A 16799-nucleotide genomic window follows, 5' to 3' on the forward strand; every position below is an offset into this window, starting at 1 on the left:
GTGTATTAACTTACATTGTGTTTCTTCTTTATGTACTCATGGCAAAATAAATATATGGATGACACTGCTCCCTTTGACGGTGTATAAGCAATAGACACATATTTTTCCTACTTGGTAATTATTTTCATCATAGAACATTGTGTAAGGAGAAGTCACCTGGCTTGATTTTAGGAATAGCACAGGGTAGAACTTCCTCAGCAGGACTTCACAGGGTTGGGGTGAATGAATGAAGAGAGCCTGCCAAACCTACAAAAATAATCCCTAATGGATGGGTGCAGTTAAAAAATGGCAATCACCATCACCCAAATGCTTAAGGTTGGTTTGGTTGTATGTGAAAAGTTAAACTGTGCAGACCATCAGAGTAAAGACTTTGGCTAAGTTTAGATTGAGAGAGGAACAGTAAAGTTTTAGTATTAGAAATAAACTACTCTCCTGATATTGTCTGATTATCTAAATCGCATAGTGCTTTCTCTTTGAAATTAATATGACAGCCATGACCACTACTCTTGATTAGTTAATATTTCTCTTTCTTGTGTGACTTTTTGGATGAGTGCTCATTATTCTCAGCCATTTTGGGGGGTGGGGTGAAGGGGCGCATGATGTGAAGAGTGGGGGAAGCTCCATTGTGCAAGCAGACATCCTTGCAGAAAGCTTCCGTTGAAAAGGCTGGTTAGGTGAATCCTGCCAACTAACAAAAAAGGCTGGATGTGAGAAAGCAACAACAGGAGAAAGAGGGACAACAGAGTCTTAGGTGTAACACATGAGAAGATGATGATGTTGGAACTTCCTCACAAGTAATTGAGCTTTAGCATTCAGCATGAATTCTTAATCAGAGAAAACCCTTGATATATTCATGTGATAACTAGTTGATGTTAGCATAACTAAAGCACAGAACTAAATCACACCTAGGCTGGCAATATATTTTAAACATATATATTAATAGTTAATGGACATTAGCCTAAACAAGTCATCATGGAATTAGCTTATCTTTTTAAAGAAACGAAACAATAATACATAAACTTTCACTTTTCAACTAGGGTTTCACTGGAAAAGATGGCCCAACTGGACCAAGAGGACCCCCTGGACCATTAGTAAGTGTTAGCTTGACTGTTTGTGGACTAACTGGGGGGCTTTGACATTGGGGAGGGATTAGCTTTGTAAAAGTCAGTTTGCTGTTATGGTTCTCCCTCTACCTCCTCATTGTTTGTGTTAGCAAATAACTACCTGAGCAGGTTAAATCATACAACTATGTAACCTCTTTTGACCCAAACCCTAAAGGTTCCAAGAATCTTCAGACCATTTGGTGAGCCTGGTACTCATTCTAAGTTCAGGGCTCTCGTCAACATGCCTCTCTGTGGGTTTGGTACAGTAGTTTACCTGGACAGTAATGCTTATGGATCTGTAATATAAGGACCCTTACACACACACACACACACACACACACACACACACCACTTTTTAGCTTGCCCAGAACTCTCCACCATGTCTTTCTTCCCTGTTGGGTGATGCTCATTTGAGGCAATGCTTCTCAGCTACTTACTTCTGTGCTGCATTTTCCTTCCTTGTTGTTTCTCTGTTTCCCTGCTACCTTTACTTTTCCCCTTCCTTATCTCTATATCCAATATCCCTCATGTCCTTGTCTTGACCCCCATCTCCTTTTCACCTTGGTCTGCTCCAATTATACTCCTCTGACACTATCTCCTCCTCCCCCCGCCACAACTTTTATCATGCAGCTGGTTGGGCATTTCTGTCTTTCCCATGACATTGCCTTGACCCAACCCTTCCACTCTGCCTGCCTTAACCTTCTGGGCAGATCATCAAGCAGATGGAGCAACAGAGGAATCACTGCTCACAGCATTCACAACATACTATTATATAGGCATCATCTAAATGTAGACTCTTATGTAGCCAAAAGAAGTACCAACCATGCATGCACATACACACACACACACACACACACTGTGTGTGTGTGTGTGTGTGTGTGTGTGTGTGTGTGTGTGTGTGGTATTAACAGGCTTGGATGAACTGTAGGGCTCGTACATATACAAAAAACCTCAGGAAACAAAACTTAGGGGAAACTCTGCCCCCTAGCCCAATGATGACCAAGCATGCTCAGTGGCTATGGAATGCCGGCTGATTCTTGAAGGGGAGGGAGGGCAGAAAAAACCAGGGGAGGGGTAATATAAAGGAGTATCCTGGTAAAGGTCATGGCTGGCTGGCTGGCACACTTCATTTTGTTGCAGGCCTAATTGGTTTGATATAATTATGCATATTATTCAGTGCCAAATTTTGCTGTAATATCACTCTGGCAAAATGTGCACCCTTTTGACTCCCCTCTTGCATTCTAAGTCCTATTCCTATCAATCCTGTATTGTTTGTTATCCAGTTAGAAGATTTGATGACTACAGATAGTTATGCAGGAGGTTTTATTAAGAAAAAGATCTGGCTGTGTCTAATGTGATCTGCACATGTTCATTATGCTGGAAAATAGTCAAAAGGAAATCATTTCGAGTACAGTTAAGCTTTGGGAATACTAGAAGCTTCATAATGTTTTATGAGGCTTGAAAATTTCTCTTATGGAATTTGTTCCTTTGATGTGATTAGAAAGATGTGAGTGTTTTGCTGCTGCTTGGAAAATCTGTTAAAAGAAAGCCTGCTAGTTGCTAGGACAATGCTTTTTCATGAAAAATCAATAGGCTAAGCATTAAAAATTATTTTCTTTTAAGATGCTATTTAATTACTTCCATACTAATTGTTAAATAAGTAAGTGAAAGACCAATCCTTTGCTCCCTAGGAAGGTAACTCATGAGACTCCCTCTGCACTGACAGAGAAGATGGTAGTGGGCAGAGAGAGATGGCCAAGGATGCCAACTTCCAGGTGCAAAATATAGACATAGGACATATCCAGTGCTATTTTTCTAGAAAAAGAGGTGCTGGAACTCACAAGGAATGCCTCCCTTGTTCTCTTATAATAGCAATGGTGTCTACCGGAGAGGTGCTGAAACTGAGTTCCAGTGAGTTCTGCCTGGAAAAAAACCATACATATACATATACATCATATATTGAGCTCAAAGCATTTAAGAGTCCTCAGATGAACCTTGGATCAACCAATTCACACTGTTGCAAAATATTTCAGAGAGCAAGACTGAAATTGGTTTTGAACTTAGTTCAAAACACACTGGGCTTAATTAACTTTTTTTTTTAACCTTTTTAAAATTAACCTGGATATTTCCTTCCTTCTTTATAGCAACTGAGTGTCTCACCCAAGCTTCATCAACCTCAGCCCTCCAGATGTTTTGAGACTACAGTTCCCATCATCCCTGACCACCGGTCCTGCTAGCTAGGGATCATGGGAGTTGAAGGCCAAAAACATCTGGAGGACTGAGGTTGAGGAAGCCCGATCTCACCTTTCCACATCTGTTGGGACCTAGAGCCAGTTCAGCAGTTCACCAGTACAGATTGGGCAGGTGGTGGTGGTGGGATGGGGGTTGAGATGACCAGAAAAATGGAATTTTATTGCCAGATGCAAGCTTAACTTGTTCATAGAGCATTAAAGAAATAAAACAGAGACTCACTGTTTATGTTACAAGGTGTGTCAGATTGTGAGGAAATGAAAACAAATAGTAGTAGGAAAAGTTTTCACATGCATTCCCTGCATTTGGTGAGTATCATGTTTGTTGGATTTAACAGACTATTATTATGTCCTCCTTCGTATACCTTTTCAATGTACATTTTTGCAGGGTGCCCCAGGAGTTCCTGGAGTTGCTGGCCCAACTGGAAAACCAGGAAAACCAGGAGATCGTGGCTCTCCGGTAAGATAACCAATGACTGGCATTTAGTGCATCTGTTATTAAAAATACCATCAAATGTTGAGAGAGCCATTGTGTGATGTGAGTCTGAGAAAAGTCTATCAGTACAACTAGCTAATATCTGAAAGTTAAGATGTTAAGTCTAATTTTCAGCAACTTCACTCCTTACAGCACATCTTTTTTTGCAATTTAAGTCAGGTCTGGAAATTGTGGTCAGGGCTTTCCACTAAAGAGAGAGCAGAAGCTGCACATGCCAAGGCTTATATTTCTGCACTATGTAAACATCTCAGAGCAAAATCAGCAGAATTACTGGAATTATTCTTTTTTAAGCACAGTCAAGTATGATGTGCTTCCCTAAGGTGGAAATTTTTTATATGTAGCATTCTGGGAGCTTGTTGGTTTGAAAAAGTTTGAATGTTTACAGTGGAGCCTCGGTGTTGTGTTGTGGGTTCTGTCTAGAATCTTATACCAGATGAGGGATCAAGAGATTGTCCCAGCAGCATTGCCAGAGCCAATCTGTCTGATTTTGTCAAGGCTGCTATTAGAAAATTATGCATTTGGTACCAAAGGTTGCAACGTTTGCATCTACTACACTGGTCAGCATGGGAAGGCTCTCTCTCATTATCTTAGCTTGTATCAGTACCTTTGAGGCAATGAAGGGTTGTACTTCCTCTGAACGAGTGGGTACATAGTTTAGAAGTACTTCTGGATCGATTGCTGTCGCTTGAGGCTCAAGTGGCCTTGGTGGTGCAGACTGCTTTCCGTGAGATACATGGCCCAACTGCACCTCTATCTTGACAGGGATAGCCTAACTACTATTGCCTGTGCTCTGGTAACTTCTAGGTTAGATTACTGCAATCTGTCATACATGGGGCTACCTCTGAAGATGGTTTGGAACTTCAGCCAGCGGTTAGGTTTCTCTCCAGGGCAAGACAGTTTGAGCATATAATGCCAATCCTAACCTGACAGCAGTGGCTGCCAGTTAGCTTCTGGGCCTAATGCAAAGTGCTGGTTTTGACCTATAAAGCCTTAAATAGCTCAGAATCACCATACCCCAATGACTATCTCACTCCATATGAACCAACTCAGGCCCTGTGTTCATCATCTTAAGCCCTTCTTTGTGTGCCTCCTGAGCAAGAGGTCAAGAGGGTGGCAACATGAGAACGGACCTTTTCTGCAGTGGCTTCCCATTTGTGGAATGCTCTCCCCAGGGTGGCTCGCATGCTGCCTTTGCCACACAGCTTTAGGCACCAGGCAAAAACAGTCCTATTCTCCCAAGCCTTTGGCCAATTACACAATTTTAAAGTGGGGGAGGGGTATTATTTATGTTTGTTACTTTGTTGTATTTTTTTATGTTTTTATATTGTCTACCACCCTGTGATCTTTGGCCAAAGGGTGGTAAATTTTTAAAGAATAATAGTAATTATAAAATAGTCTTGAAAAGGAGAAAGAGGAATTTTATCAAGGTTTTTCTGCCCCCCCCCCCGCTTTTTAGAATGCCATGCAAATATTTGCATGTAGTTTCTATGAGATTACGCAGTCTCATATTTGGAGTCAATTGGTCACATTAGCTTGTCCCACTGATTTCCTTAGATCTTAATTGTGACTAATTTTCTGTACTTTATGTCTCACATTAGCACTTAATGCTGTCTTAGTAAGGGAACAGGTTGGGTTACCAACTGGCCACCACCACCACCACCAACAACAACAACAGGGCTTGGCCTGCTTAATTGTCTAATAGTAGTTATATCCAAAGTCATAAACAGGTAAACCTCTGCACACCTTGAGAGGCATCATTGCTTCAAATTTCTGTGTATCAGTAATGGATGGTACATTGGAGCTGTGCTGCATGCCTGAACTCCCTCCGGCTAAGTCACTGAGGTGGCAACAAGGTCAGTGCAGTGCAATTGAGTCAGCAGGAGTGCTGCACTGGCTGCACCAGCACTTTGCACCACCCCAACCTTGCCACCAACATGCAGCAGTGACTCAGCTAGAAAGAGGTTGACCAAGTGGCACAGCTCTACTACACCATCTGCTACTGCTGCACATCAAGCTGCTGTTAAGAGGCAGAAGAGCAGTGGCCAGTAAAAAGTTGGCTCCATTCAGCTTAGGAGCTCTGTATGTAATGATAACTTCAAGGCTTCTTCATAATAATGGAAAATAAAGAAATAAATAAATTAAAATATTTATACCCTGCCCATCTGGCTAGGTTTCCCCAGTCACTCTGGGCAGCTTCCAGCAAAATATGAAAACATAATAAAACATCAAACATTCAAAACTTCCTGATACAGGGCTGCCTCCAGGTGTCTTCTGAAAGTTGTGTAATTCTTTATCTCCTTGACATCTGATGGGAGGGAGGGCATTCCACAGAGAGGGTGCCACTCCCGAGAAGGCCCTCTGCCTGGTTCCCTGTAACTTCTAATTAATAATATGTTTTCAGAGTGCAGTGTTTTGCTTTGGTTGTCCCACTCTCCCGCATACTGTTTCTCAGCTTTTCAGATCAAATCCCAGCAGGAATCTGGCATACAGTCTGTGCAGATGTTTTGTCAGACTCATGTGGTAGATGGGCTTTCAGCACCTATATGTATGCTATCAAGAAATGCCAAAGTGGCAACCTAAGCCCATGTGTGCAAGCGGTGGGCCAAATGTAGCCTGCAGAGTTTTAAAGGTCATCCAGACTTTTCCTGTAGCTACATGGCTGTGTTCCAAAGCAGCATTTCCTCACACAGCTTTACATATTTCTTGTGATAATGTAACCATCTAAGAATCTTTGTTAGCACTGGTAACACAAAGATCCAAATCACACACTTTTAAGCCAAGCATGGGAGAATAATATCATGGTCACAGGTACTATGAAATCATTTCAACATGAGTATGTCACCAAAAAAGTTTAGATAATTCTGGGCCATAGTGAATAGAGAGCTTTCCTGAGTTCATTGGCCTACCAGTGCATTTTTAAGTATCTCTTGAGAATTCTAAGTTGGTGAGAAGAAAAAGTTCTAAGTGGGTGATAAGAGAAAAATGATTTGTATGCATGTTTAGAAGACAGACAGACATACAGGAAGCAGCAGCAATATCCTACTTGCTTTGAGCTTTTGCTTTCCATGGGGACAAACTTGATAATTTGCTAATTAATTACCGTACAAAAAGAAAAGCCTATTCTTTAGACAAAGATAGCTATAACACAATAGACTAATTAATTCAATAAGGAGGAAGTATCTAAGCAAACAATGGTGCCTCTTAAGTATTTAGAATGAACAAGAACAAATAATGTAACTATACTTCATAGACACAAACATTATTTAAACAGACTTCCCAGGGTCTCCCATTGGATCCATTTCTCACATGTGGTTGACATTACTTCTGGAAAGTAAATGCTGCCTCAGGCTAAGACAATCGACACATCATATTCTGTGTAAGGCTGGTCAAAATGATGAGAGAAGGCATAAATTACTTGCCTGATCCGGGCATGTGGCAGCTCTGTACAGCTGCTAGCAATGTTGCTCTCCCAAAGAGATGTTTAGTGAATTAGAAGAGTCCTTTTCTTTCACACCCTTGCTTTGACAACTCAGGTAAAGAGTTTAAGGGTCCCTTTATTTGCAAGAAGAGTGGTTGATGTTGCTGCACTGAAAGCAGCCTGGGGGATAACAAATAATCAGAGCCATATGTAAACAAACAGACTTTTGCATGTTTGGCAGCAGCACCCAGGGTCACCATGACCCTAAATTCTGCACATCTGAAATCATCCCTGGTGTAAACTTCTCACTTTCACAAATTAAATGTTCATGATCTCAGTGCAAGATTGTTGAAATGTTGCCATATTCAGTTATGCTCTAGTCCTGCAGAGTAATTTATTGGTGTGTCACTGAAGGAGCTTTTTAAAGAAACCACTTGTGGCCAGATTTGGTGATTACTTTTGCTGACAACAGAATATTAAGCATGATTAAATAATAACTAACGATTCACCTCTGGGAGCTTACCAGTGAAAATCTGTTTGGTTTAATAGCAATTTCTCTTTTGTTTGTTCATTTGAATGCCCAGAATTTCCACACATTTCTGATCATTTATTTCAAAAATTGGAGTCCCCACAGAAAGGAGAAGGGAGGGAATTTAAAGGAAATTCAGCAGTTGAGGTTCTGGTATTACTGATGCCAATCCGCCTTTGTCATCAAATCAGCTTAGTACAACAAAAGTGGAGGACATTACTGTGGATGGTGCACTAGAGGTATAGGGTGAAACATCTCTGGTTTGAGATATTTATTAAGTGCCTCTGGAAAGACTACAGAACTTGTTCAAATGACTAAGATTTACTAGGGTGGGTTAATATTTTTCTGATAACAGTCCAAGGGTTCAGACAACACTGTCTCCTTTTTTGATGATTTGAAAAGGGGAGTCCATGTTGTTGACAGATGAAATTACGTTAACTGGTTTCAAATAGGTAATAAATATATTTGTGTGACAATTGTCATGCATTTTTGAATATCTGCAAATATACAGCTTAAATGCACTGACTATGTTTATTGAAATTAACCAGGAGATAATTTAATTTTTAATTATTTTTGTCTCTCCCCTACCCCCCCACGGCTATATATTCTAATGAAAATAATTATAAGGGCAACTTATTATCAAGTCATGTTTTTTCCCCTTAAGAAGCCATGCGGGAAGATGTTTCAGTAAGGAATACAATAAAAATATCAATATAGGTTATGTTGTTCTTGTTCATGGGGTTATATTATGATATCCTTGGAAAGCTATTATTCCCAAGGAGACAATTTTTTTGCAGACTGATGTTCATGCTCACTGAAACATTAATATTGCCGTTTACTTCCTTAGCACTGTTATTTTAAAAGGACAGATAATCACCCAAAGTGTTGGTGGGGTGGTTAAATGAAGGCTACATATTCTAGTAAATGAAAATAATCACCATAGCAACTTAGAGATAGGCAGTTGTAGCTTATTGGTACACAAAATGTGGTGCATGTAGAAGTGCCCAGGTTCTGGCATTTTCGGGAAAGACTAAGATTAAAGACTCTTGCCTGAAACCCTGTAGATTTACTGCCAGTCTGCTTAGATGATGCTGAGCTAGATGGACACTTGACTTTCATGGGCTGACCTTCCATGTTCAGGCCCAGGAGTGCCTGGCACACACTTTCGCAGTCACTCCTGTTAATACTCCCTTTTTCTGTGATGCACTCTGATGGAGTTTAATTTGTTACAGGGGCCAGCTGGAATAAAAGGCGAGAAAGGTGACAGAGTAAGTGCACCCTTAAAATGAATTTGTTTGCATTTTCTAATGCCTCCTACAAAAGAGCACATCATGTCTAATACATGTTCTGTTTCTTTTATTAAGGGAGACATTGCTTCCCAGAATATGATGCGAGCTGTTGCAAGACAAGTCTGTGAACAAATGATGAATGGTAAACAATGCTTTGAAATATGTGCAACAATATGCATGTTTCCGTGTACCATATTGTCAGACTCTGTTGTGAACTTAAAGCTTAAAGTCACATGGGTTAAGTGTTTCTCAAATTAGGCAGAGCCTAGGCTGGTGGGTGAAACCTCAAATGTTTGGCCTCTTGCTAGCTCAATCACCAAATCCAGCAGAGTCTGATCAGCTGAAAGCAACTCTGAGTTACCACACCAATGGCTGTCGCAACAAGCCTAGGTTTATTTGCTACTTTTTCCATTGGCATATTCAATGTGGCAAACAAGAACTTCATTGTACCAAATCAACACAAAATTAGTCAGTGGTTAATATTCTGGATTGAAATATGGGTTTGAGTTTGATTCCTTGCTTTGCTGTCAGCTGCTGCCTTTCTGTAGCAGTAGTGATAATGATTAATGAAGGCTAGGTCTGATCCCACCTTATGCTGTTGCCACTTTGTGCTCTTCAGTGGCAGTAGCAGTGATGACAAGTTCAGGTCCCATTCTCCAAATGCTGGCAAATACTGAATATGTTTTGCTGCTCCTTCTGGTGTTTGTCATACATGGTCTACTAGAGAATACAGAAATGAAAATAAATGGTTATGCTTAAAAGTAGGGGCATGGTCAAGTCCACTACAGGCATACTGCATCATAGGGCATTAGAGCTTGTCTTCAAACTTGCCTTCTGTTGTGTATACTCAGTACATCAGGCCATTATGGGGGCTAGGAGACAGGTACATGACACCCATAGCTCTGCCTTACATTCTGTGCCTTACATTCTTAGGCAAAACCTTATTGATAAAATATGTGTTCTTCTGGGGAGCTAAGTTGTACAGGTTTCAGCTTTTTTATAATGCCATCTTGCTGCCAACATTTCTCCTTTCATTCTATTTATTGGATCTACAGTTGCATAGAGTGGAACCTCACAAGCTCTATGTCTCCATGGGTAGAAAAGAGTGGCTGACTGGGCCTCCCCACCCCCACATCCAACCATCTGTGTCCCTCCTAAAATAAACCCACACTCTTCTGGAAACTTGGGGAACCTCCAGAACAGCGTGAGGGGCTAAGTGTGTTGCGGCTGCAGGCCAGAGTGGGTATGGGAGAAAATCATGTTCTGTCTGTGGAAGCACCCAGTTTGTAGAGCAGGTGCCTACACTGGCTCTGACTCACTTCCACAAATAAATCTAACTCTATGGGTGGTATTAAATGCTAATCCTACTCAGAGTAGACCCACTGAGGCTAATGGGCATGACTTACTCAGGCTCATCAATTTCAGTTTGCTAAGAGTGGAATTTAGTTGAATTTATCTATTTACGAGTTTATACTGTTTGTTAATCTTAGCCTAAAGTCGTGTACCAAATTAACCAACAGTAGTCAGGAAGGTGCTTTGTGGCACCAGGGAGCAGTATTCTGTTTTGTTTTTCACTTTACAGAAAATGGTATTGTGCATTCTTATATTATCCTGTTTTATTTCTCCAAAGCCAATATGGCCCAGTTTAACCAGAGGCTGAATCAAATACCAAATGATTACTATTCAAACCGTAACCAACCAGGACCATCAGGACCACCAGGGCCCCCTGGACCTGCTGGGCCACCAGGAGAACCTGGGTCTGGGGGCAGGCCAGGCTTCCCAGGCACACCTGGCATGCAAGGACCAGCTGGAGAAAGAGGTGAGTTGTGCTATATATGTATAAAATGTGTGTGTTTGTGTGTGTGTGTTTCGTCATCCTAGGTCAGCTGCTGTCAAGCAGAGGAATCCTTTGCTAATGCTTCAGTCTAACATCCACAGGACAGCCTTTAAACCAAACAGAATGTTTTAGTATAAAAATGGCCTGCATATGCTAAGTGGTTCATTGAATGAATAAGAGCAATATTTAAAAATGTGCTGTTAATTATATGCTTCACAAGCACGGAAAATTATTTCTTCAGCATCACTTTCACAATTACATGGGGTGTTTCCCTTTTCTTTTTATGTGTGCTTTAGGGCTACCTGGAGAGAAAGGTGAAAGAGGGATTGGATCACAAGGGCCCCGAGGTTTGCCTGGGTCACCAGGTGAGTTTTCTGTATCACACGGCAGCAAAAAACCGTAAAAGATAATATTGACATGCTTTATTATGTATGCAAATTTGATCAAAATGAGCATCAAGTCTTTTTAGCTTGTATCCAGCCAGACATTTTACATTTCCCCCCTCCTATTTCAGGGGAAACAAAATGTTAGTTTAGCCTTTTGACTCAGAATTAGGTTTTATTTGAAATTGTTGTGCTCTCTTTCAGTTGTAAATTACTCTATAGTATAGTTACAATTTAGGATAGAAGGCAGGGCCTTCACAGTTACTTTTTCTATCAGTACAATTTTGATCATTTACCGATGTCCTGGCAAGAGTAGTCAGACTGTCTTGGCACTTCTGTCTTTAATTTACTAGTTGAAACATACCTTTCTTCATTACAAGATCCATAAGAATTTTGCAACAAATTTTAGCTCCACTTTGTTAAAGCTCTCAACATTTCTGTTAACCATGAATATAACTTGTTCCAAAAAAACCACCCCATGATCTCATCCATTCTAAAGCTGCAGGGTAGCAGAACTGAAGCAGCCCTACACTTTAATTGAAATTTAGTGTGCTTGTCTAATACCGAAGTGCCCCATGAGATCCCTGAATTGTACACAGGATGGATATAAACCACTAAGCTCAAATCTTGCCACAGCAGTTTTCTGTGCATAAAGACCTTAAAATTAGGGAAGCAACTAATGATGAGTTACATCTTGGGTTCCCTGCGGTCGCTTCATTGACACCATATGTAGAACCCAAATGGAAACATTTCTTAACCATATGTCTGAGTCTAGACTTTGACAGTCACTTTATCGGACTGCTGCATGTTGAATTATATAGATATATTATCTTCCTTTTCCTTCTATAATTAGGTCCACAAGGAGAATCCAGAGTTGGCCCTCCAGGTGCTACAGGCTCACGGGGACCACCTGGGCCACCTGGCCGTCCTGGTAACTCTGGTATCAGAGGTCCCCCCGGGCCTCCTGGATACTGTGATTCATCCCAGTGTGCTAGCATTGCTTACAATGGTCAAGGATATCCAGGTAGTTACTGAGAACTTAAACTTAATTTTGTACCTCATTGATATGCCAGTTCCGTCTGAATTGCTTTGTGGAAGGAGACCTTCTAGTATAATGAACCGAATCCAGCTCAGCTGTTCAGTAGTCGTAACTGAGCCAGCCTAGAACTAATAATTCAGGTACTATTAAAAGTACTTTTTTGGTATTTACTGAACTACCCCAGTTTGATAGGTGTTTTGTGTTAAGGGGAAAATATTACCTTTCAGAAGCAGTTTATTTCTAATAAATATAGTGTTAGAAAAGTATTATCTTTGCTTAAGGATTTAAATGACAATTTTCTTCTTCTTCTTCTCCTTGTGCTCCTCCCCCCATCAAACTACTTCTTCTGAACAAGGTTGACCTCTCCATCTAAAGTAAAAAGAACACAGTTGTTTGCCATTTTGTGTCTTTCTGATTAATGTTGGGATTATCTATACAAAATTAGTACCTGAAATCTAATATCCTGAGAACAAATGCTATTCTTTGGTACAGTGCAGACAACTGAAAAAAGTCACCATAGCACAATTTTGTGTTGGGTTAAATTCCATGGCATCTATGATTATATTACTCAATGGCACACATTTCTTCTGAGAAGAAGCAGTTTCAGACAGTGAACTGCCAAAGGAACAAAAATGCTGGATAGCTGTGGGCACCAATGAAGCAATCCTATACGTGTCTACTCTGAAGTAAGCCCCACTGAGCTCATTGGTGCTTACTCCCAGATAACTGTATTGGATTGCAGCCAAAGTCACTGTAAACTGGGAAGGGAATGAGTCCCAAAATTGTGTGTGCCATATAAATCTAGGGCATCTCTCAAGAAAGGAGTTCAGGCTCACGGTATTAATAGTTTGTTGTGTGCACTGTAGCACCTTATAATTCATAAACTTGATATGTTGTTTGCCACTATCATAATGTGCATGTATACATGAATGAATATATATATATATATGTACACACAAATTCGTGGACTTTGAGCTAATGAATGAAACAAATTTTATAGAGTAATCATGCAGAACTTGCACAAGATCAACAATTTACATGAATTAAAAATAAATGGGAAACAATATTGCAGTGCTCTCCTTCCCAAGAGAAGCCTTGTATACATATATAGATATATGCATATAATTTAACCCTCCATAGATGGATTTAGCTGAATGAATATATATATATTGCACAGCTGTTTGACCTTGGAAAACTAACATCCTCTTTGACCTGTTTCAGGTTCCGGCTAACACATTTTCTAAGTCGCCAGTGCTGCTTACAGTTTGAAAACAATGAAAATCCTGTTTCTGAGATGTTTGCGCACGTGCTTATTAGGAAGTGAATCTGTATGGATATTTCACATAGATAATGGCTAACTGAACACCATAAGATGGGGAGATTCTTTTTTTATATACTTACTAACAAGTCTTGAATACGATAAAGGACAAAGATGTTGGTAATGCCAGAGGGGAAAAGTCCATCTTCCTATCCTTACTTTTCTCTCCAACCCCCATACCTAAAAAGTCCCTAAAAGACTCAGTTGCATTGGAGACTTATAAAACTACTAACTAGTGAATTTAAGACCATGATACATTTAACTTCATGAAAGAGAAATGACTTAATGTAAATAGTAAACTAATTGTGGCTTGTAAATGATTTGTATGGGATCATGTCTGCTAAAATTAGTTAACATTACCATCATGCTTTCGCATTTAAGCCTGCTGCTGCTGCTTTTTGCTGCGTGCTACCATAACCACTCTGAAATTTGTTGAAACCTCTCTCTCTCTCTCTGTTGCTTGTCTTCATCATTCTCATCATCATCTTATCTGATTCAGGGCAAGGGTTTTTTTGTATATGTAATCTTCTTTAAAGCACTCAAAAGAACAATTACTTTTGCTTCTGGTCCTCCTACAGTGTTAGGTATTTCTCAAGGACGGCTATTACTCAGTCCAATAAAGGAACACTGTCATGAAATAATATTTACTAAATATGATCACCACTAGTCATACTTTTTGTAGATGCCTGCCATAGTAGAAAACTATTTTTAAGAAACAAAAACAATGATACATGTGAGTTTTCCCTTCCTGACTCAACTGAAAGCTAATTAAAGAAGTTAGCAGGTTAACTGCTAATGTAAAGGATTAATAAATTGTGCACCAAGGTCTGATTCAATTGATGTTAAGTGTTGAGGTTTCATTGCAACAAGTTGGTTGTGATTAACTTTTCCCATTGCTTTAATGTAACTTAGTTAAGACTTAAGCTGTACTGAAGCCTAAATGCTTCTTTAGAAAGTTCCCCAAATTTCAAGGCACTATATTAACTAATTTTTATCCAAAGTAGACCTGCTGAAATTAATGGTGTTAACTAATTAATTGTAATGGGTCTAATCTGAACAAAGGTTAGTTGAATATGACCCACTATTAGTTTTCTTTTTATAGCATTGTATTTTTGAAACTCACATTACATTTTACATCGTTTGTTTTATACCTTTTCTCCTTACCCCCAAAGAAACTAAAAATAATAGTTGTATGTACTCTGCCACTTACTCTCTAACATTAATTGTACACAGTCTTCTGCTTGCTTGCTTGGGATTGAAGTTCCTTTGAACTCAGGGAGACTTACTTTTGAGTAAATACGATTGGGTTAGGCTGTATCTGAGCTCTGGTGCAGTTAGGGTGATCTTGCACAAGAAGCCTTTCTCATTCACTTCAAGGGCAAGGAGCAGTTGCACAAACAGCTCCCTTTTTCTGAAGGGAAAATCTTTATGTGTATTAGAATTCCTGCAGTAATCACTGGCTTAGTATCATTTACTTGGAAATAAGTTGCTTTTTTATGAAAACTCAGTTTGCAAGTAAATGTACTTAGGATCATATAGATTTACACCCCAGAATCACTAAAATGAAAATATTTAATTTTTTTAAAAAAATCTGTGGATTCAAAGGCATTTGATAACTATAATGTTCAATCGGACGACTATTTTCAACCAGAGCCATATGCACCTGAAAGTGGACCTTATCCGCCTGAAAGTGACCCCTACATAGTACCAGTGGAATCAGAAAGAAGAGATGATGAATATGAGGACTATGGAGCTGATATGCATTCACCTGGATACCCCGAGCATATGCGCTGGAAAAGATCGTTATCAAGAAAAGCAAAAACAAAACCATAAATGATTGACTTCCTTACCTTTCCCCTCTTTTTGGCTGGTGGTTTTTGTTGTTGCTATTCTTACATATGTAGATTCATCGGGAATTGGTTGGGTGTGCCTATTTCTCCACCACCATTTCCATTGCTTCTTCTGAGGGTATCATGCTTATGTGGGAATAGCAATAAAATGTTACCATAGATTTCATTCTTGCTCTTACAATGCTTGTAAAATACCTGAGCTTGCAGCAGCTTCATAGAACTTTAACAAGTGCATTAAAATTACCACAGGGCTGCGTTATCTTTAAGTAAATTAAAAGAAAGAAAACCCTACACAGTTGCTGCCAGCGATCTGAAGGCTGGATGCTTCAGCAATGGAGCTTGCTTTATGCTTTTTCACCTCATCCATTACTTAACTCACACAGTTCAGTCACATGACAAATCTGCAGTCTAGTGAAACAAAAAAACTCTGCTTTTGATGTGTTCAGTTTCTCCTATCCTTGCTCATATCTTGCAGGGCATATACTGCTCTTATACATCTCTTTAACAACCACAAATCTTAAATAATGTAGCTGACATCATTGTATCAACTGGATACAGGTTTTTTTTAAAAAAAGAAATAATGGCTTAAATCTCCTTTTAGAGACATTAACATTTATGCCAAATTGCAGTCAATCCTGCAGAGATGGAATTGCATGTTTGTGTTGTATATTTAGTATGATTCCCCTCCCCCCCAGAATATAATGTTTCGTAGTTATCAAAAAAAAAAAAAAGCAGTTGGAAATTGTTTGCAAGACTATGGATATAGAATTGCTGCTTTTATATTTTAACTGCAAATTGTGAATTTCACTGCCTTATATTATTTATTTCTGAAACAAAAGAGGCATTTTTCAATAAAACTACTGAAAATTTATATAGGCTGTGAGTATTATTGCTGGGAGGCTTCCAACCTTCAGAGGTTTTATTGTCATGGGAAATAAATCAACAGAAACATTAAACTACTTTCAGAATAACCTTTTCACATATAAAACTTGCAGCACATTGCAGTTTAGAATGTTGAACAATGAATACTAGATTGTGTTACAGGCTGAGGTCAGCATTATATATCAAGCAGTAGTTTCCATACTCTGATGGTATAATACTTCATTTCCCTGCTCTATGGAGGCCCCAACCATGATAGAATCAAGATAGTGGTTCCAAACTCAGGCCATGTACATTTTTCACATAATCTATGAACCCATGGCCTCTATACAAGAATAATAGCTCTCACATTGCCACTTCTGCAGCCAGGATTTCCAAGACATTAGTCTTTAGAAAAGAATCCCATGCA

General features: G+C 39.6%; 1 protein-coding gene across 5 annotated transcripts in view; it reads left to right on the plus strand.

Annotated features, from left to right (window-relative positions):
- The window catches only part of COL12A1 (collagen type XII alpha 1 chain), a 123093-nt gene extending 106711 nt beyond the window's left edge, over positions 1 to 16382 (plus strand). For 3 of the 5 annotated variants that reach the window (XM_081904779.1, XM_081904778.1, XM_081904780.1), the window contains exons 59-66: positions 1038 to 1091; positions 3741 to 3812; positions 9028 to 9063; positions 9160 to 9226; positions 10715 to 10903; positions 11218 to 11286; positions 12158 to 12328; positions 15313 to 16382. In XM_081904779.1, the coding sequence (XP_081760905.1) occupies positions 1038 to 1091; positions 3741 to 3812; positions 9028 to 9063; positions 9160 to 9226; positions 10715 to 10903; positions 11218 to 11286; positions 12158 to 12328; positions 15313 to 15494 (840 nt within the window). In that variant the 3' untranslated portion in view covers positions 15495 to 16382. Of the gene's footprint in view, positions 1 to 1037; positions 1092 to 3740; positions 3813 to 9027; positions 9064 to 9159; positions 9227 to 10714; positions 10904 to 11217; positions 11287 to 12157; positions 12329 to 12698; positions 14502 to 15312 lie in introns of those variants that run through there. The other 2 variants (XM_081904782.1, XM_081904781.1) reach the window with 2 other exon arrangements.
- Positions 16383 to 16799: the final 417 nt, after the last annotated feature.

Source organism: Podarcis melisellensis (assembly GCF_964234715.1).
Source record: "Podarcis melisellensis genome assembly, chromosome: 3".
NCBI lineage: Eukaryota > Metazoa > Chordata > Lepidosauria > Squamata > Lacertidae > Podarcis > Podarcis melisellensis.